At 32.2% G+C, this 22160-nt stretch overlaps 1 protein-coding gene and 1 long non-coding RNA gene across 2 annotated transcripts in view; both read right to left on the bottom strand.

The window, feature by feature from the left end:
- Positions 1–2243: 2243 nt before the first annotated feature.
- The window catches only part of LOC143049423 (uncharacterized), a 127048-nt gene continuing 107131 nt past the window's right edge, over positions 2244–22160 (bottom strand). Inside the window, exons 2-4 of the long non-coding RNA XR_012970232.1 lie at positions 3669–3842; positions 3326–3422; positions 2244–2504 (exon numbers count right to left, since the gene is read on the bottom strand). This is a non-coding gene — a long non-coding RNA (uncharacterized LOC143049423). The remainder of the gene's footprint in view (positions 2505–3325; positions 3423–3668; positions 3843–22160) is intronic.
- Positions 6619–21040, bottom strand: LOC143048810 (uncharacterized). Its single transcript, XM_076222679.1, has 4 exons — positions 20951–21040; positions 18876–18929; positions 15086–15469; positions 6619–6755 (listed from the first exon to the last, which is right to left on the bottom strand). Exons 1-4 carry the CDS (start codon positions 20997–20999, stop codon positions 6619–6621), a joined length of 624 nt encoding a protein of 207 aa, XP_076078794.1. The 5' UTR covers positions 21000–21040.

The raw sequence follows: 22160 nt of genomic DNA, 5'->3' as shown, positions 1-22160 counted from the left end.
TAAGGAACCCTGTTGAAGTTATAATCAATTTTCCTGATAATTGTACATTTCAGGGGCACTTACTCCTATAATGTGCCTTTAGATTGTATCAGACCAAATGTAAAATATTTTCATTACAATAAAGCAAACATTTTGCGCTTGTTCTTTTATATATATCTTTAAAAGTGTTGGAGAAAATGCCAAAAATAGGAACAGTTAAAATTGAAAACTTGACCTTGACCTTTGAACTTGACATCATTATCTATGTCAGGATCTAAGGGCCTTAAATGAAAACAGTCCAGTACAATACGGTAAACAGTTGATGAGTTAAAAAAAACAACATACAATATGAGAATTGTCTAAGCGATATATTGCGAAACAAATATTTATCGCAAGATCAAAATTAAGCGAAAAAAAAAATTATAATCAGCAAAAATACAATAGATCGTTCCACAGAAAAGTAGAAAGACCTTATAATGGGAAATTAAATTAGAATTAGGTCATAGACCATAAAGTATAGGTCAGGTTCAGTTTAGTTAATTTTCACAGTGATAGCTTGACAGGTATTTTCTTCAGTTATCTTAAAGAAAAACAGAAATGTTCAAGTGTGCAAATGATTAAAAATTATCCCTACGCAAATCTTTCAAAAATTTAGTACATTGTCATATATACGAAATTAGATGTCAAAGTCGATTTTAATTTTGACTAATCGGCATTTACATTTTTGAATTTAAAATACCAAAAAATGATATTTAAGTAAACTTAGAAACAATAAAAATAGCGCTAATTAAACCTTAATTGTTGTAATTAACTAATATGTTTTTGGTTCGTTAGGAAGCTGCCTTTGACACTTGTCATATCTCTCTTTTAATTCTAACGGTCATGAAACGTTGGAACTAATACTAGCGAAACTGTAAATAGAATTATTGCGAAAAAAATTAAGAATTAAAATGCAAAAAAATACTATTAAATGATAATGACCAAAAATATTTTTTTCGAGGAATATGAAAATATAGTACCGAAATGAACAAAAACATTTCCTTCTTTACAAAATCATGACTTAAAAAGTGTAAATGAGTAAAAACTTATAGACAAACACTCCTATGAAATACAGTTAAACAAATTTCACTTGATGAATCATCGTTTAACCTTATTAATGTATCGCACATAAAATTTTAGGGATTCTTTAATTCAAGGACTAAGCAACACAAGCATACAGGTTCTTTTTTTTTAAGCAGATATATTTCGATAAAAATGAAAATTACGTAAAATATATATTAAACAATTACTGTCCTTTGATGAGGTAAATTGATGTAGTTTTATTGACCTTTGCTGATATTCACTGAGGACAACTACAGAATTGAATATCAGTTTTTTAAAAGTCGATTAAACCACATATTTACCGAAACAAAAGACAGTAATTGTTTTATTCCATATTCCCGAGAGAAATGTATGTGATGGAAATTATTTACCAAAACCAATTGTAGCTCAAACGCTTTTTACCAAAATTTTGCACGCAAAAGCACGCGACGTTTTGCGCAGTGAATATACTTTTTCTACAGGTGAATATGCTTATTTCATCAAAATCCAATTCATTTAGAAAAAACTACTCAAATCTTAGCAATACGGAATAATCCTGTTTATTTTATACGTTAGTTTGAAAAATAAAACTGGATTTGTTTTAAATGCAAATACCTTTTCACAGGAAAATTGGTAACTTAGTCGAAAGTAAGTTCACCCACTGTTAATTATCAGAATAAAGTGTTACATAAAGGACAGTCCCAACAATATGAGTAACGTTGTGTGTAAGGACACCTGTGTTATATCCAACACAGTGGAAGAAGATCCAATTTCCTCATTTTTTTATTGAAATTCCTACAGGAACATATAAAAGTCCACGAGTATTCAGTATTTTCTTCTTATCAACAGTCGTCGGGTATAAATGTTCAGTTTTCAAATGAGTTGTTAGTACCCAATTCCTTCTTCAAGCAGTCATTTAAGTTAATATTTCCAACAACCATAATGCTGTTAGTGCTTAGCAAAATGTTGGGTTATTAACGATCGACGTAACGTATATATATATATATATATTGTCACAAACCACTTCAGTGTTCCAACTCCTCGTTGTATCAACGACCTCACAGCCTTAACCTCTCAAAAAAGAAACCTTACATAAAAACTACATGAATGTTATGCGGAACCATAAGTATCATGTAGAAACTATTTTCAAGTAATGCTTCAGTCTTGTATAAATCTATGTAACATTTATGGGTCAAATAACTGACTTTTATTCATGTTAGACACATTTTCTTAAGTCTGTGCATTTATTTATCAATTGCATTATCAATCAAATGTTTTACCAGTTTTTTCATGTAAATCACAAGTTTCAATATTGTTCAACTCATGTTGTATCTGTTGCCACAGTAAGGGAATTGTAATTAGATGAAAGTCGTGATGCGCTTAACTCCTCATACTGGTTGTTGGCATTTTGTTCCCTACAAATGGTTGTTCGTGGATTATTGTTTCTAAAATTAAATTGATACATATCATTTGAAAATAAATAATTTATTCGTACCATAACGGTCACCTAATAATACATTTAAAATACAGCAGCTTTAAGAAAAGCCATTAGTCTAAGAAGAAGATTGATAAGCGTGAGTTATTTTTTTCTTTTTTGAACAAATTTTTTAAAAATTGAAAAGGTGTATGGATTCTGTACATCTGTATGATGCAGTTACATAAAGGGACTAGACCAAAGAACAACAGTTTTGAGAATGAGATAATGTAACATAATTCGAAATAATAAATGATCCGACATAATCGGAAATTAACTCATAGCCTACTTACAAGACAATGATTTTATGAGATTGTTTTCCAATTGGAATGGTACAAGTAACGTCATAACCTTCGGTTTAATATGTTTCATTTGTATGACCTCATGTCATAGTTATAATTATCCAGAATTATTTATGTAGTTTTTTAAATCTATATAAAAATAAGGAGATGTGGTATAACTGCCAATGCGACTATTATCCACAAAATCACAATAGAGCGGATTTGTACAAGCTCTGATATGTAAATTATTTTGTATGTTTTTTTTTTATTATAATAGAATAACATTTCTTAGTTGAAGAGTATCCGCAATCAAATGGAAATTTTTCGGCAGCAAATACAGTTTTACTGACTCCAAATACAGTACTGTTATTCCTTCAATATCTGTTATATTATTCACTGACCTTAAGCTTTGTACATGCAAACTTTTCAAAAACAAATATGTGTTATCTAATAATTTCACGGTGAGGAAAACCCACTATAACGTTAGCGGTAATGTAAGATTTCTGTATACCTTCGGTAAAGAAAGAACGTAGTTATGGCAAAGAGTGCCGTAAAGCACCAACCAAAAACAGCAACAATAATAACTGGTACACTGACACTGCTCTTTTCTACAAATAACAAACGTAAATAGAGAATTGGAACTGAAATCATAGTTTGCTGAAAATTAAAATGTAATTCAAGTTATATATCGTAAAACTTATGTATAAGAATCTTTACAAATGCTATATTTGTTAGTAAATATTAAAACAAAAAGCATATCTAAATCAAATTTGTAGTAAAGAAAGAAATATTTAAGGCAAAACTAGGTTAGGATTTTTTTTCTTTTGGAAAATTCATACATTTCTCTTGTATACCTTTGGTAATTTTCTTCTCTCTCTCATCAGTCGACAGAGTGTTAGAACTTGTCACGTGGGTATTGCCGATCAGTATTGTTTCTGTTTCCATTTTTGTTGAAAAGGTGTCCTCTGTAGTAATTACCTGGCTTATTTGGGTTGTTTGTTCTTGAGGGTAGCATTTTAGTTTCAATTCTGTAATTATTAATAAAATTAAGAGTTCTGTAAACTATAAATGATTCACTATCATTTTCTTCTATGATGGAAAGGCACTGTTTGGTCTTTCCGCTACTTACTTTAACTTGATTCAAATCGTTCGTGTAAACGAAATAACTGCTTATGTGTTTGATATATCTGTACTGTAGTTGCCACTTACCCTAATCCTTCTCCTAGCAGAATAGCAGAAACTACCCTGACGATGAGTATTGGTCTTATTTTCGTATAGTTTAGATCATTTAAATTTATTGGATATTGATGAGTCTTATGTAGATGAAACGCGCGCCTGGCGTATCAAATTATACAAATGGTACCTTTGATAAATAATACTACATCTCAAACGTACATGTATGCCTGGAAGGGATCATTGATCCTATAATGACAAAACTCATACCGGTCATTGTCACTCTACTGTCCTAAATGTATTTTGGAAAATAAAGATTTAATTGAGAAAGAAAATGGGGAATGTGTCAAAGAGACAACAACCCGACCATAGAGCAGACAACAGCCGAAGGCCTTCAATGGGTATTCAATGTAACGAGAAACTCCCTCGGTGGCGTCCTTCAGCTGGACCCTTAAAAAATGTATACTAGTACAGTGATAATGGACGTCATACTAAACTCCGAATTATACACAAGAAACTAAACTAAAGAGACTGACTATCTACGATAGGTAAAAGAGCTAATGAAATTTTAAAAAAAATATTAATCCTTTTTATATTCTCTCTTTCTTAACTTTCCAGAATTTCACTAACCAATGGATGCATACATTGATTCAAACTTTATTCTAAAATAACTATGTATTCAATAAACCAATTAATAAATCCATCAATATTTTGTTCTGAAGCTTTTATAAAGTGAAGAAAATTCTGAAACCAATTTATATATAATTTCACATCATATTTGTTTGTTTAACCCCTATTGCTATAATCACCGTTGTTCGACATACTATGTGAAAGCTAACCAATATATCAGTGCTGAAAAAAGAAATAAAACAAGAATGTGTCCAAAGTACACGGATGCCCCACTCCCACTATCATTTTCCATGTTCAATGGACCGTGAAATTGGATAAAAAATATAATTAGGCATTAAAATTAGAAAGATAATATCATAGGGAACATTTGTACTAAGTTTCAAGTTGATTGGACTTCAACTTCATCAAAAACTACCTTGACCAAAAACTTTAACCTGAAACATGCACTTTCATTTTCTATGTTCAGTGGACCGTGAAATTGGGGTCAAAAGTTTAATTTGGCTTTAAAATTGGAAAGATCTTATCATAAGGAACATGTGTACTAAGTTTCAAGTTGATTGGACTTCAACTTCATCAAAAACTACCTTGACCAAACACTTTAACCTGAAGCGGGACAGACGGACGAACGAACGAACAGACGAACGAACGAACAGACGGACGGACGAACGAACGGATGCACAGACCAGCAAACATAATGCCCCTCTACTATCGTAGGTGGGGCATAAAAAACTTTGCATAGTTGTGTATCCTTGCTCATGGGATCATGATAACCGTTTTATAATTTGGTCACTGTCTTACATGGTTCAAGTACCTATTCTATTCATTAATTGTTGAAAGACATAAAAAACACGAGTGGCCTTATATCTATAAAGATTCCAAATCAAGTAAACGGTCATTATACATATTATAATTAACTTTTGAATAATAAAATGAAAGTACTTCAGTTTACTGTGCAAGTAGATTTTTGGGAAGTGCTATTAAGTATTGAAAATTCTAAAAATACCTTTTTTCAGGAAATACTATTGTGCCATATGAAAAGTGAACAAAACCACATAATAACCGTAGAAGTTAAATGTAGATACGTTATTTTCCCGATTGGTTAGCAGAAGTAAACTTTATGAACCAGTTCATATTTTATTTATTTATATGATGTTTAATATTTATAGTTAAGGATTATAATGTCGTACGCCAGACGCGCGTTTCAAATCAAAATATACTTAAATGAATTATACTAAAACTAAATACATATTTTATAAGATATTTTCCCTGAATACATGTACCTAATGACTAAAACACAAGGAAACTTAGTCAATGCTGTAAACTAAGTATATCATTAAACAGCCATAATACAATAAAGATCAATTGCGTTCAGACAAAAATAAGGGTTGTAGCTTCTAATACAATATGTATTTCAAATTTCATTTATTGTCAACTTTAAATAGCCTATAAGAACTGCATGAATATGCTTCCGGGAATTGGTTATTAGGTATAATAATTAACATCAGCTTAAATGAACTTATTTTTTTTCCTTTTCAAATTGAAACGAAACTTTACATTGTCATATCGGGGCCTTTTATAGCTGACTATGTGGTATGGGTTTTGCTCATTGTTGAAGGCCGTACGGTGACCTGTAGTTGTTAATGTCTGTGTCATTTCGGTCTCTTGTGGACAGTTGTCTCATTGGCAATCATACCACATCTTCTTTTTTATATTTACTAAATAATTATGTTTAATTGCAAGCCACATGTTGGCCAACTTAACACTTTTATACCCGTAGAATACAAATAAAACATTTATCATGTTTCCCAATATTTAAATTATAAAATTCGCGTCTTACCTATATTTCAACTTTTCACTTAATTTTCAGAAATAAAGATATTCCTGTTCTTCTTCGGCTCGATTGAAAACCTTAGTCACATATGAGAGACCGTTTTGCAATGGAACATCTATAACTACGACGTGAGATCAAGTCTGAATATGGACGTTAATTCAAAACCTTAACTAGAGTAAATGAATAAAAAGAATCCTTGCAAAGAATCTCTTAGGTGTCTGCTGTGTACCACTTGTCATTATCCAATCATTATCTGAACCTGCTTTATCTACCTGATCGATCATACTGCAGGTGTAAATTGCTTCACCTTCAACAATATTTATTATACATTTACATTGCATTAAATGGTCAAACCTTGCAAAGCAGTTACCTTGAATTTCTTTCAGCAACGTCATTGGAAATATGGGTGAATGTTGACATTGACAATCATAACACGTTTCATTAATTTTATAAAACTTTTTTTTATCAAAACTATCAAAAGTTTAATATTAAGAGAGTATTATTATTGATCAGCAAAAATATAATTTCGCTTTTCTACAAATTGTATGCACATTTTAATTTAACTGTGACATATTATCAGTGTATATGAAGTGCGAATCCAGGTAGTTCATTTTCACTGTCATATGTGGGTATGTCTATTGTAGAATAAAGGATCATGGGAAAACTGTATTTGTTTACGTTTTGAAAATACCTAATTAATTGATTTGAAGGAAAGTTTTTACATATTTTCATTGTGATATGTCTTTATTATGTACAAACATAGCATTAAAGTTCAAATAAGTGTTATAAAAGCAACATAATATAGCATATCGATTTTTGAAAGCGATCCATTTTAACTATAGATGCGATGAATTATCACTGTTAGTGCAGTCATCTCTGATGTGGAATTTTCGAAGATGCGAGGAATTTTTGTTGTAGAATTATGTGATAAATGCACTTGAAACAAATGAAAAAACTTAGTTGATGACTTTAGAATTTATGATAAATGTATTTTCAAATTGAAATACAAACTCCTCATTCATTCTTTACCAAATATATAGCTTTTCAAATTTGTAACAAAAACGCTTCTCAAAATGTCATATTGTATTCTTCAAATTACGTTTTTCCTTGATTTAAAAAAAAAAATAAAATATATTTCTGTATTTTTTTTTAAGTCAAAGATTGATATTGCGGAGTTTAAGTGCAGTCTGTGTAAAATAGAGACGAGTACATTTGAGGACGTTATTTTCCACGCAATAAATACACTTGCGAACAGAGAAATATGCATCTTGAAACGCAATGGTGACCGAAAAACTTATAAAAGATTAACTTTCCCCAGTTGTACCCTCAACTGCTTCAATTTCCATATTCTGAAAAAGACAGTTTTGGTAGAACAAATGTTCTTGACTCGATTGTTGCTTGCATGATTTTAACTGTATAAGATGAAACGGTATGTGACATAAATTATCCACAGTCATTAAAACATGAAATGTAATGTGTGGGCGAACTTTTTTGTTTGCATTGGTACGTGAAGTAGAGCACCCTTGATACAAAAAAAATTATCCGTAATGAACAGCTCGATACCAGAGGAGGATTTAGGGGGACAGGGGGTTGCCCCATTTTTGGGAAAACATTTGGTTACTTTTATATGGAATCACTGGAGCGGGCCCCCTCTTTGGTAGTCATTGGACCCCTACTTATAAAAATTTCTAGATCCGCGAGTATATACTACCACAGAGGTCAAACAATGCACATTTGGATAATTGTACACAACATGCATGCTACAATTCAGGTTTGATTATCTTAGACCCTTTGGACATCTATGTGGGCTATTTCGGTAACTTGGTAAAAATCCCCAAACTGGATACAAGGTTAGATTCAGCATGTCAAAGAACCCCAAATATCCATAAGGTCTTTTGTCTATAAAAATTCATGCATGGGATACATTTGTTATTGAAGGCATGACTGTAACAATAGGATGAAGATAAAAAAAAAATATCTTATTCTGGGGTCTCATTTGGGGGGGGGGGTGAGTCTGACCCTGATCCCGCTTACTGCTTTATCAGATTCCCGTATCCCGCTTATACTATGCAGTTCTCATTTTTTTAAATTTTCCGTGTCCCGCTATACTTTATTTCTCGTTTTCACGACACAATCATTTGACTATCACGTGTCATGCTTACAAAAAAATCGGCAATTCCGCGTCACGCTTATACCCCAACGCGACCCACTATTCTACTCTTTTCTGACTCATATTAAGCCCATTATAAATATATTAAAAAAGTGTGTTTTTATCCCTTTTATCCCGTCTCGTTTCGGGTTGAGCCACAGATAGATAAGATGTCATATGTGACAATGAGACAACTCTCAAAACGAGTCACAATTTATAAAAGTATACCTTTATACGTCAAAATACGGTCTTCAACATGGAGTCTTGGCTCACACCGAACAGCAAGTTATAAAGGGCCCCAGTGTAAAACCTTTTAAACGGGAAAACCAACGATTCAATCGTTATCAAGATGTACGTAATTAGTGGTGAAGTGTCATGGAAAAGGATAAAAAAAAACAAGGATATGGAAATGGATAAAAAAAAAAAAGGATAAAGATCCCTATGCGATTCATAAGAAATTTAAAAAAATGGAATACATTTGAAATAAATGTTATTTCTATTGAATTTTTTTAGAGTGTTTTAAAAACAAACTTTCATCCGTAAGTTAAATTTTATCAAATCCGTCTCTTACTTTGTCTATTGTTTGAGCAAGTCGGCTAAATTAAGGCTTTACAGCTAATTTCCTAATGCATGTAAAGCAAAATTTTGGTTGACTTGATTGCTTAGTTTGTATAATTGTTTATACAAACTTTGTAAATAAGATTGACATCTTTAAACAATATGTATCGGCATAGTTTAACCTGTATTTATATAATTATTATATTTGAATTAAATTGGGTGTTATCATAATGATTGTACAAAAAAAACAAAGCAAGCACGCTAACTAAAGTCTTGCTTTACATGCTTAAAAAAATACGCTGTAATAGATAAAAAAATAAATATATCATACAGTGAAAATGCGCCGCATATACAATACTAATGAATCGCTCTACAGTGAAAATGAAAGAATAGTATCATTATTCGACAGTAAACATGACTCGCATAAAGAAAGCATCATAGTGGAATTCAGTTCAATATGAAGAAACTGAATGACAAAACCTATTCTACGTTATACAACTTTAATAATTGTGTTGAAATGAATATTTTTTCTGCAACAACATCTTACCTGTTAGTTATAAAACACCTGCACGATCTGTTCGTGAAATGTCCTAAATATTCACCTATTTTGGTATATATTTCACAGCTATTTGGATTTAGGCGCGAAAAAAAACCAGTTCGCATCTCCTACTTTGTTTTATTAGTATTATGTGTTTCTTAACATATACTTTTTAACTAATTTTCTTCATTTTCTTCAAAAATAAAAAAAAAAGTCGTCTGTTTATTTACCATTCTACATCAAAAATTTCTGGCATATACAGTGAAAATGATATTTTAGGATCCGCACTTTACATACACTGTATTATGTAGTATACTGAAAAATACACGTCCAAATAATGTGTTTCTTATTGATCTACTTTAACACTCTGCAGGTTTTGGATGTACGAGTTACATACCAAGAATCTGTTGTCTTACCATAATTGTAAAAACGAATAGTTGACACCCAGAACGAAACACAAACATATTAACTGTTTTTCTTTGCTACATTGTACACAAGATCTCCACCCTTGACAGATTGAGTTATAGTTTCGGATCCACGAGTTAACATTTGGTTTGAATGGGTTAATGCTAGTCATTTTAGAAGCCCTTTATAGCTTGCTGCTCGGTACGAGCCAAGTCTCCGTAATGAAGGCCGTACTTTGGCCTATAATGATTTACTTTAAATAGTTGTGAAATTTCAATCGTCAAAAATGGTATACGTCTATTCCATATATCATTGGATCCGAAAATATGTGTTCTTTGAGTTTCTTCTGGTCGTGAAGAAAATATGGTGCAGTTTTTTTTCTCAGAAATCTTGATTAAATGTCACATGTTGTTTTCAAGGAAAAACAAAATTGAATATCTAACTCCAATTCAAATACTCTTTTTACAGTAGAATAATTGAAACTTCAATCTATGTTCTTCTTTATTCAATTTTTCTTCAAAAAGGTGGAAACCCATCATAAAGGGGGCTCGCGGTCCTAAATCAAATTTTTTATCTAATATAGGATTTCTCTATATTTTTCTATAAACGAACTTTATATTATACTTTATAGAAAAATGAAATAAAAAATGTGGTCACCGTTCATTTACGCTTACAATCTGCCTTCGAAAGAAACATACATTTTTGTTGATGTCCTTTTTTCTGTTGAACTAATAGGAGAAATAGTGGTAATATCGAAATAAAAAAAGAACTAAATTACAGAAATCACTTAAATTGTACAGTTATTTAGTTTATGTACAGCTTATTCGAAAACAACAATAACAAATATAGGTCACCGATGAGTTAAAAAAGATATTTCAATTTTAATGCCAAAAAAGGCATTTTTGCACCAAAGGGAGATAATTTTTAGCTTTTTAAATGATTTCAACAATTAAAAGTCACCTAGAGCCAACACGAATTGATATTTTGGAATGATTTTTGTACCATATGATAAAGTGACAACTATTCAAGGTAATAAATAAAATTTGTAATGAAAAACAAATGTTTAATTTTTTGCTGATTTGTTTGTACCCGTGAGTCTCCTTAAATGATATTTCCGAACACAAGTATGCGACTTTCCAAAAGGTTTTTTTTTTTTCAAGTAATGAGAACAACGTCCGTCAAAACTTAACAAAATTTAAAATAAATTATAAACAAATATGTATTTATTAATATAACCATCTAGTATACCTCAATGAAAGTGAAAACTTAATTTAAGTTTAAGCCATATACGTTGAATTAGGTACATGCAAAACAGACAACATTATTTCAAAACATACTTATAATTTAGTTTTTACAATGTCATGACGATTTCTATGAAATTAATTTGTATTAAAAGGAATATAAATCATTTTTGGATAAACTAACAATTTTAAAAATCTATGTTTTATGATAGAACGGCCTTTTAATCGTTTGAAAATGATGAAAGTTTCGGATATTCAATCCCAAACTAAGTATCGAAAGATTATTTTTAGCTCACCTGGCCCACAGGCCAAAAATCTTTTCCTCTGAAACTACCAGGCCAAATTATACCAAACATTGGGGTATATAGTTTTAAAAATGTGTCCGGTGACCCGGTCAACCAACCAAGATGGCCGCCATGGCTATAAGTAGAACATAGGGGTAAATTACGGCTTATAACTCAAAAACCAAAGCATTTAGAGCAAATCTGACAGGGTTAAATTGTTCATTAGGTCAAGATCTATCTGCCCTGAAATTTTCAGATGAATCAGACAACACGTTGTTTGGTTGCTGCCCCTGAATTGGTAATTTTATGGAAATTTTACTGTTTTGGGTTATTATCTTGGATATTATTATAGATTGAGATAAACTGTAAACAGCAATAATGTTCAGCAAAGTAAGATTTACAAATAAGTCAACATGACCGAATTGGTCAGTTGACCACATTTGGGAGTTATTGTCCTGTATAGTCAATTATTAACCATTTTTCGTAAATCTTAGTAATCTTTTACAAAAAATCTTCTCCTCTAAAACTACTGGGCCAAATTGATTCAAAATTGGCCACAATCATTTTTGGGGTATTTAGTTTTAAAATGTGTCTGGTGACTAGGCCTTTTAACCAAGATGGCCGCCACGGCTAAAAATAGATCATAGGGGTAAAATGCAGCTTTTGGCTTATAACTCAAAAACCAACGCATTTAGAGCAAATCTGACTGGGGTTAAATTGATTACCAGGTCAAGATCTACCTGCCCTTTAATTTTCAGATGAATCGGACAACACGTTGTTATGTGGAAATGTTATTACGACGTTCTGACACTTGGCTGGAATGCATATGTTTGTCACAAACTTTGTGGAAGGTTAAGCAAAAAACGAATGTTAGTATTGGTCCATAGAGTTTAAAGAACACGACAAGATTCTTAAGCATCAAATCATATAATAATATTTCGAATATGAATATAAAGAGCTTTTATCCAGCATTATTGGACATATTTCGTCATTGCAAAATACACTTTGGCCATATCAATTTGTAAATGGGGGACATAAAACAACTGCAACATCAGTGCACCTCGTGGACAAATGTCAAAAGAGAACCCTGTATTGAAAGAAACGTCTTTTCTTGCTGCTTGTAACTCAACATCTCTACACAAAAGTCAAGAAAAAACCCATCTCTGATCCGCATCGAACTATACACTTGCCATGATCACCTAAAAGAGGGACGAAAGATACCAAAGGGACAGTCTAAAACAAACTGACATCGCCATGGCTAAAAATGAAAAAGACAAACAAACAACAGCACACACGACACAACATAGAAAACTAAAGAATAAACAACACGAACCCATGATCACCTAACTGTAGCCTGCGGAATGTTTCCGATTTTCGTGGTCGTTATGCCCTACAGTCTGGTCTGTATAATTGATTTGATATCTGAACTAGAAATAGCATTTATATCGCACTGCTGATGCAAAAAACTTTATTCTGTGAATGTTCTTTTAATTCAGAATACAGTTTGACTCCCAGTACAGGTTGTATTTTTTTTTTTTTGATAGATGCAAGCATATGAAAGAGAGACAAAATACACCAGAGGGACTTTAATATCGAAAGTAATCAATCGAATATATACTCACAACGCAATGGCCAACAAAAAGGAAAAAAAACATAGACAAACAATAGTACACATAGCACAACCTTTGATAGCCGTGACTTCGATTTCTTAACTTGAGTCGGCTGTTATTTTATCTGTATGTTTCACAGAAACATTAGAGGCAACAATAGTTTTTCAATGTTAACTCATGTTTTTAAACAAAGCTATGGGAATTCCAACATTTTAAAAAGAGTTTCAGTTCGGTTTGGTCGACAACATGAAAGCCGTGTCATGCGAATCAAAAGTATCAATATATGTTACATACAGGAATGGAACCCAAATAATTAATTGCAAACTATCAGATATGATCTGATATTTTATAGTAGACTCTTAAAATCTTAAACAGCAAACAGATATTGATAGTGGGTTGGGTCACGACAGAGTTTAAATGTAACGTTATTCGTGATACGGTGATATAAAAACTTATTTTGTATCTATTTCAGTCGCCAGTTAATTATAATTAAATAATGTCACCAAATTTAAATTTCCACGTTAGACACTCAGGTGTCACAATTGAAACTGTATCTGCTAAACGTTCCGAGATCACACGAGATAACCCCTGGTTTTCAGTATGTTGATCTTTGGTGGTCTATGTAGGTTTTGCAGATTTTGTTTGTCATTTACGTCGTTCTTCGACTTTTACCATGCCGATATTATCGTCGACTAATATGTTGGAATATTGCTTTAAATCCTGCGGCCTGTTTTAAGTAGTTAGGGTTGAAACCGTTTTTGGGATGTCTGTATAGACTCAACATGCAGGAGCGTAACTTATATTACTTTATAGTAGATACGATATAATCCATTCATCCGATCTTTATTGTATAATGTTGGAATCAGGTAAAACACAAACTGTCCCCGCTAATAGTTGTTTTTACCTTTATAATTTATCATCAAAAGCCTTTTAGGATTATATTTTTCGCCTAATGCATCGAACATTATGTCTGATGTTTGAATAAAACAAAAAAAGAAAGATATTCGAGGACAGCTTTTGAATAAAAAGCCAAACTGCATGCCACTAATGATCTGCATTTGAAGTCAAATTTGCTGACTAAAAGCTTAAATAAATAAAAATGCACCGTACGAATTTTTGACGACTAATCTTAAATTCAGGTTAAATCATTGTTTTAGGACTGTGCCAATTTTTAGCCGTGTACCATGAATTTAAATTAATCTCTTTTAATAATCGACTTTTTCATATTCTGTCACCGCACTTTTGGGTAAATGCTCAATCGTCACTATTCAATTTTTTTGCAAGATACAGATGCAATATAAAGACTTTTTTGGAGCAATTTCCTTGATTTCATTGTCTTGAAAAAAAAGCCTTAGAGATTAAAAATTAAATCAATCAAAAATCAAACTTTAAAGGATTTATCTTTAAATAAATTTGTTTGGATTGTTCTGCTTGTATATCTTTAATTTGTTATCCGTTCTAAATCATCATTATTTATTAACATTAAATACAAATCATGTAGTTTTAAATTAGTTAGTTTTATTGTTGTGCTTCCACGTTGTCAATTGCATTTTTAAAATAAGATGTAATTTTTTATTCGTTCATAACTTAACGAGTTCTGTTAATTTTGTACTATATTAATATACTTAGTATTGATAAACAATTGCTTACTTCTAGATATTTGCATTCAGTATCCCCACTCGAATCACCATCATAATCCTTGTTTCCAGTTTCAAATAAAACAGAGATGTGGTATGATTGCAAACAAGACAACTCTCGACAGTTCACGTCCTTCTATGGCAATTGACAGAAGTATATGCCACAGGAATTTAAGATACATACAAAATTGATAAATAGATAAATAAATGCTTACTTCTGAATATTTGCATACAGTATCCCCTGGTGAAGTTACCATCTATAATTCTCGACTGAAGTATAAGTTTGCTGCCACCCAAAGCAATTGACCGTAAACTAGTCCCACTGGTACATCTAATCGGCTGAAGAGATCGAGTTGTATCAGATGTATCGACATAATCAACATCTACAGCAAGTCCACAGTTCTGTTGTTCTGGAGCCGCTTTACTTAGTTCTTCGTATTTTGACATATACATAGTATAATTAGTCGCATTATTTTGTAGACTAAGATGACATATACAGTTGTTTTGTTGTTTCGTTATACGTAATAATACACTGTCAACATGTTTTGTTCCATCATTGTTGTCTTCAATTGTAGAATCGTCTGTACACATATTTGCCGCTAAGATAGAATACATTTTTTTATGATAGATACTTATCGGATTCTTATAAATTCAAATCAACTATATCATAACTTTCTCAGCACACACAATTATAAAAGTAAAATCATAACTCAAATATTGCTATACTGACCTAATATATTGGATAATACATGTTGCTAAATTAAAAAACCAGGAAAGATGACCATAGATGAATTTGGCTTACCTTTTAAGTCTATTTTTTTATAATGTTCTCAGCGTTTCTACAAATTTCACATCCCTGGCTATCGAATCTAAAGATTAGTGCGTCCCGGTTTAGAAAAACGTACAACAGCGTTGCAGGCGCACGAAATGTATATGGTTGTTTTTCATTTTCCACCCCACACCATTCTATGATGTTAAAACCAGACAGTTCGATATAAAAGTCAATATTAATTTATTATTCATCACTTTAAATTTCGAGTTTTCTTGCATTTGTAACCATTGTGTTCCCATTTCGTGTATAATCCTGCTGGCCATGTAATTTCTGGAGACCTAAACATAGTCAATAACAACTGTTGTCCAAGGGTCCGAAATACAGATTGCCACAGCCAATCAATGTGAAGCAGAACTTCAAACTACTACTGGATTCTGTTGAGTGTTATGCAAAAGACTGGACAAAAAGAGAATAGGTTGAGGTTGAAACTCTTTCGGAGTGGGCAAAATCAGTGAGGTCATTGATTCAGATAAGAGTAAGTAAGCTTAAAGGGTCAATGAGCACCAAAGCTCCTTCCATCTTTAAAGACCCTCAGGTCATAGAGGAGTTGTCTTGCCTCCTTGACAAATACGTTGTCGTTCCAGCTGACAAAGACTCAAACAATATTGTTTTTGTTTGTAAGAAACACTACATTGACTGCCTGATTAAGGAACTGGGGATAAATATGAACATAAAAATCCTACATATACGCTAAGTACGCTTACGAAGTAGAATATCCTGGAAAACCACAAATCGATTCTAATCTCCTTTGGTGTTAATCCAAAGGATGAAGACCAGGATCTTCAATCCTTATATTGGATTCCTAAGCTTCACAAAAATCCTGATAAGGAAAGGTATATTGCAGGTTCTTCCAAGTATTCCACTAAACCTCTTTCAAAATTCAAAAGAATTATTGGTGAATTTACAATCTCAATCATTAAAACATTGTACCAACATTAAAACCTTTGATTTTCCAACTCTTTATACCACTATTCCACATACTAAATGTAAAACTCGACTGAAAGAACTCGTCAGCTTATGTTTCTTTAACAAAAAGGACACGTTTTAAATATCTAGTTTTGGCTGGAATTCAGCTTACTTTGTGAAAAATCATACAGAGTCAAGGAGAAAATATACCGACGAGAATATCACTGTCATGCTGGACTTTTTAATTGATAACATATTTGTTGAATTTGGAGGTTTGGTCTTCCAACAGACTATTGGAACCCCAATGGGTACCAATTGCGCTCCTCTACTTGCAGATTTGTTTTTATATTCCTATGAAGAAGAATTAATCCAAGGGCTTGTACAGAAAGGAGAAAAGAAATTGGCCCAGTCTTTTAATTTCACCTTTCGGTATATTGATGATGTACTGTCTCTTAATAATAATAGATTCAGTCATCACTGACATTTAATATATCCAATTGAAATTGAAATTTAAGATACTACCGACACAGATAAATCTGCTTCATATTTAGACCTTTTTCTCGAAATAACTACTGATGGTAGGTTTTAAATAGACTTATTAAAAGGGGATATAGTTACGATACTGTTGTCAGGTCACTAAAGATTGCATATTTTGGCTTTAACATTGATTCACTGATAGGGTCTTTGCATCGGAACTAAACACATTTATTTCTAAAAAAACAGTTGTTGGCATGACACGGGTTATGTTCTTCTCATATATTTTATGATAGTATGATACTAAACCCCTAACGGGAGGGATTGTACCTGATATTCATATGATGAAGACATAATCTTTCAATCAGTTTAATTGAGGTCTGGAGCTGGCATGTCAGTTAACTGCTAGTAGTCTGTTGTTATTTATGTATTATTGTCATTTTATTTATTTTCTTTTGTTACATCTTTTGACATCAGACTCGGACTTCTCTTGAACTGAATTTTAATGTGCGTATTGTTATTCTTTTACTTTTCTACATTGGCTAGAGGTATAGGGGGAGGGTTGAGATCTCATAAACATGTTTAACCCCGCCGCAATTTTGCGCCTGTCCCAAGTCAGGAGCCTCTGGCCTTTGTTAGTCTTGTATGATTTTAAATTTTAGTTTCTTGTGTATAATTCGGAGTTTAGTATGACGTCCATTATCACTGTACTATTATGCATATTTTAGGGGCCAGCTGAAGGACACCTACGAGTGCGGGAATTCTCGCTACATTGAAGACCCATTGGTTGCCTTCGGCTGTTGTTTGCTCTATGGTCGGGTGGTTGTCGCTTTGACATATTCACCATTTCCTTTCTCAATTTTATTAATACCAAAATTTATGACAAACGCGATGATTTTAATTTTCCTATAGTCAACTTCCCATTTCTATGTAGCAACATCCCAGCGGCACCAGCATATGGAGAATATGTGTCCAAATTGACACGTTACTCTAGAGCTAGCTCAAAGTACGTTGATTTTGTTGAACGAGGAATACTGCTTTCTCAAAAGTTGCTAAGACAGGGCTATGAATCAATCAAATTAAGGTCATCATTTAAGACATTTTACGGTCGCCATCATGAGCTGATTGTCCATTATGATAGAAGTGTGTCAGAAATCATTTCTGATATTCTTTCTTAGTCATGATAACCGCCCAACATTACCGAACTGAACACAGAAATAACACGACGGGTGCCGTATACGGTGCAGGAAATGCTAACCCTTCCGGAGCACCTGATTTCATTCCCGGTTTTTAGTGAAGTTCGTGTTGTTTCTTAATTATTATTCATAACTGTTGATGTACATGTCCTTTGGTTTTGTGAGTCTTTGTTTACTCCGTGGTTTTGATTGTTATTCTCTTATTTCATTGACTTAGGGAGTATTTGTTACTAACAAAAATTGCTTCCCCATTTTCAAGTGCATGTTGTTAATGCTGTTTAACATCGTATGTTATAGATCCCTTGTAAGCTTATATAATTATATCTATTTTGCGTTTTCATATTCTTCTTACAATGTCTAAGATTATTTACGGTACATTTTGTATTGCATCGTATGCCTATTTCGACAATTTTCACATATATTATCAATTTACACTTTTTAGACACTAGTCATGAGAAGTACTTTTCAATTGTTCCTATTTAATTTTTCGGAATAAAATTTCTTTTTTTTTATCTTTTTTTATTTATTCACTTAAATTTTTTATTGAATAACTAAACAAAAGTGTGATATAATTACAGTACAGTAAATATCAAATACCAATATGGTCTAGATTGCTTGGACAAGGGTCTTTAGGTTCTACTGCATGCATAACTACAAAATATGAAAGATACAAGAATACTAAATTTTCTAACGAAAAGCTGGTATTCTTGATGTATATAAGTTTGTTTTCTCTCCGTTTTACTCAACTAGCGTACAGTCAGATCAAACATCTGTAGCTAGTCCGGAATATAAGAGTTGTTTTTCTCTCGTTCTATTAGTTATGTAGTCAGTACTTCGGTGTTGACATGGATATCAGTTATATGGTGATTTTTATAAATTTACTGTTAACAAAAGTATGAATTATTCGAAATCATAAGGATTTTCTTATCCCAGGAACAGATTACCTTAGACGTACTTATCTCAACTTTAAAAAAATTGTAAGTCCTCAATGCTCTTCAACTTTGTACTTGTTTGGCTATCTACATATTTTGAACTGAGCGTCACTGGTGAGTCTTATGTAGACGAAACACGCGTCTGACGTATTAAATTATAAGCCTGTTGTCTTTGATGACTATTTACACCACTGGGTCGATGCCACTCCTGGTAGAATTTTAATCCCCGATGTTATTGCTAGCCCAGTAACCAACACTTCGATGATGACAAAAGATTGAATAATTGAAAAACTAAGGATTACCTTAGACATATTTGGCACAACAAAATCTATGTTTCTGTGGAGTGTAATACAAGCGGATTCCAATTTAAAAGTTTCTTAGCTGAATGACATTAAGTGTGTTTGTTTACGAAAAGCACATTTGTGTCATTTATAAACATTATACATTTATTTCCTGTGTCTGAGTGTTCACCCGAGAAAAATGTATTTTAGGAGGGAATCGCCCGACAGAAATATGACTTGTCGAGGGTGAACAAATCTGCATATCTTTCTAATGGAAATAAATGTTGTATTCCACTGACTATACTTTTTTTTTACATCTGAAAATATTTTATCTTACCTCCTATACATTTCTAGGAATGTGATTGGTTAAAAGCGCCCTCGTGGAGACCGTGTATATTTGATATTAGGTAAGTAGGGAGGCGGGGCTTATCTCATACACGGTTAGTAGTGGAGTTACGTCCTTTACTATTCCTTATAAGGTAGTAGGGGGGCGGGGCCCATTTCATACACGGTTAGTAGTGGTGTTACGTCCCTTTATGAAAACAAAACGGTACTGAAAAAAAATATCGTAAAGGTTTCAACAGACGAAGAAAGTGATGATTAAGATTGAAATAAATTCATAAAACACATTTAAACCTAACAAGTTGTTATTGTTGGTATCTGTTTTTGTAAGATCCACTTAGTACGGTATATATGGGGAAGTAGTTTCTCAATGCTAACAGTATTGCAGACTTGCTCGTTTTGATAGGACACTAGTCTAAATTTCACAAGTTAAGATAGTTGGTAAGATAAATTCGTTACATAGTATGCTAGTGACCTAGTACGGTATGTATGAGGTCAGTAAATTCCATATGGGGATTCGAGCTTCGCTCACCCCATATGGAATTTACTGACCCCATATATACCGTATTAGGTCACTAGCACACTATTTAACTAATAATATTAATTGACATATTTTTTTCTTATCCGTTTGTTTTTTGTAACTAAACACAACACACACAATGATAATCAGTACTTTTTAAAAGTTAATCGTGATTTCTTTTCACTGTGCTTTCATAAAAAAAAAAAGGATATAAACGTTTTAAAACTTTAACCAAGGGTAATGTTGCAAAATCCAATCCTGATGTTCAGATGGGAATATGATACTCTGACGGGAATATGGAGTTTTATTTGACGTCTAGTGGGGTAGTTTCAATCAGTCAAATGTGATGTTGCCACTAGAAATCAACATGCAGTGAAATAACATGTTTAATTTAACACAATATTCTTGAAAAATTTACAATATATTTAAGTTTTGTGTTTAAATCAGTTTAAAGTTATATCACCAGAGTTACACATGATATCAGTTAGGCATGAACATCTATACACCAACAATAAAAAACTACATTAATAACAAGCAAAGGGGAAAATGTTTGAATTGACAATAAATCTACAAACATTTACTCGATCATTATCTTACCTTTAGAAATAACAAGTAATAGAATTATTGCCGATGTCTTGAACTTCATTATTTTTATTTTTCTATTACACCATATGATTGAGGAAGTTTTATCCGGTACATATAAATCGGTTTGTAAATACTTTACAGTCTAGTAACTTTCTGCTACTCGTATTGCATTCGTGAATTAAGTGTTAATAGATAAAAAAAAAAAAAAGACAATTAACGTACAGCTGATCGGCTTAGTGTTATCATTTTATTAGAAAAATACCCTATTTTGAAAAAAGTTAATTATTAACACGACTTTATTTTTATCGTTAATTTACCTCCATCTACTAAAACAATGCAAAGTTCATGAATGGATCTATCAATTCCCATGCTACAGTTGGGTGCAGACCAAACATTACATAAAGTAAACGCAATTTAACATGTTTAACGCGGCGTGCACATATTTTGTTAGTTAACTTTAAATTTCGCGTTTACTAGTAAACGCCCGTTTACTTCATTTACGTTAACGCGTACAAAATGGAAATTTCTAATATCTACTCGAGTAAACCCGCGTTTACGCTGTGTCCGTTTAGTCAGTAGTAAACGGACGTTTACTTCAGATTTCACAAGTTTATGTTTACGTGTACTTCAAAGTAAACGGGCGTTTACTACATATTACTCAATTGTATTTTTACGTGCACTTGAAAGTAAACGCGCGTTTACTTTTCGCGTTTACTAATTGTCTTAATCATAAATTAATCATCGTGTGCATTTGTACATTTATTTATTTTGTTAAAATGACTTGATATTTTACGTATATTTATCTAAAACCGTACAATCAAAAACACGTTTAATTAGAAATAAAAACGTTTATTAATTGCAAAATAATCAGTTAAAAACAGCGGATTTTCTATTTTTTCTGTTCAGAATTTACATATTTGAAAAAAATATGCCAAAATTAAATATTGCAAAACTATGTGTACATGTGTAACATGTTAATTTATGTTGTAAACAGTATCACTAGTTATTGGTCACTACTCTATACCGGAGACCCAACTAGGTTATGCTTCAAATAATAAAACGCATGACATATCGTACAATAATTTGATTATATGCCGCAGCACATTATCTGTTAATCTAAAAGTTAATTATTGGTCAAATTTATATACAGAGGCTTTGTAGGTTTTTTTTTTTTTTTTTTTTGGTTTAATTTTATTCATTCCGTTTCTTTAAATTGATTGCA

Source organism: Mytilus galloprovincialis, chromosome 10 (assembly GCF_965363235.1).
Source record: "Mytilus galloprovincialis chromosome 10, xbMytGall1.hap1.1, whole genome shotgun sequence".
Classification (NCBI taxonomy): Eukaryota; Metazoa; Mollusca; class Bivalvia; order Mytilida; family Mytilidae; genus Mytilus; species Mytilus galloprovincialis.
This window is presented reverse-complemented; position numbering and strand designations above follow the sequence as displayed.

What these genes read in the sequence shown, in the direction of transcription:
- LOC143048810 (XM_076222679.1), bottom strand. Translation starts at nt 20,999, where the DNA reads ATGAAGTTCAAGACATCGGCAATAATTCTATTACTTGTTATTTCTAAA. An exon ending in ATTACTTGTTATTTCTAAAG is followed by an intron (nt 18,930 to 20,950) that starts GTAAGATAATGA and finishes CATATTTTGTAG; the next exon opens with TTATGCATGCAGTAGAACCT. An exon ending in CTGTATGCAAATATTCAGAA is followed by an intron (nt 6,756 to 15,085) that starts GTAAGCATTTAT and finishes ATATTGTTGAAG; the next exon opens with GTGAAGCAATTTACACCTGC.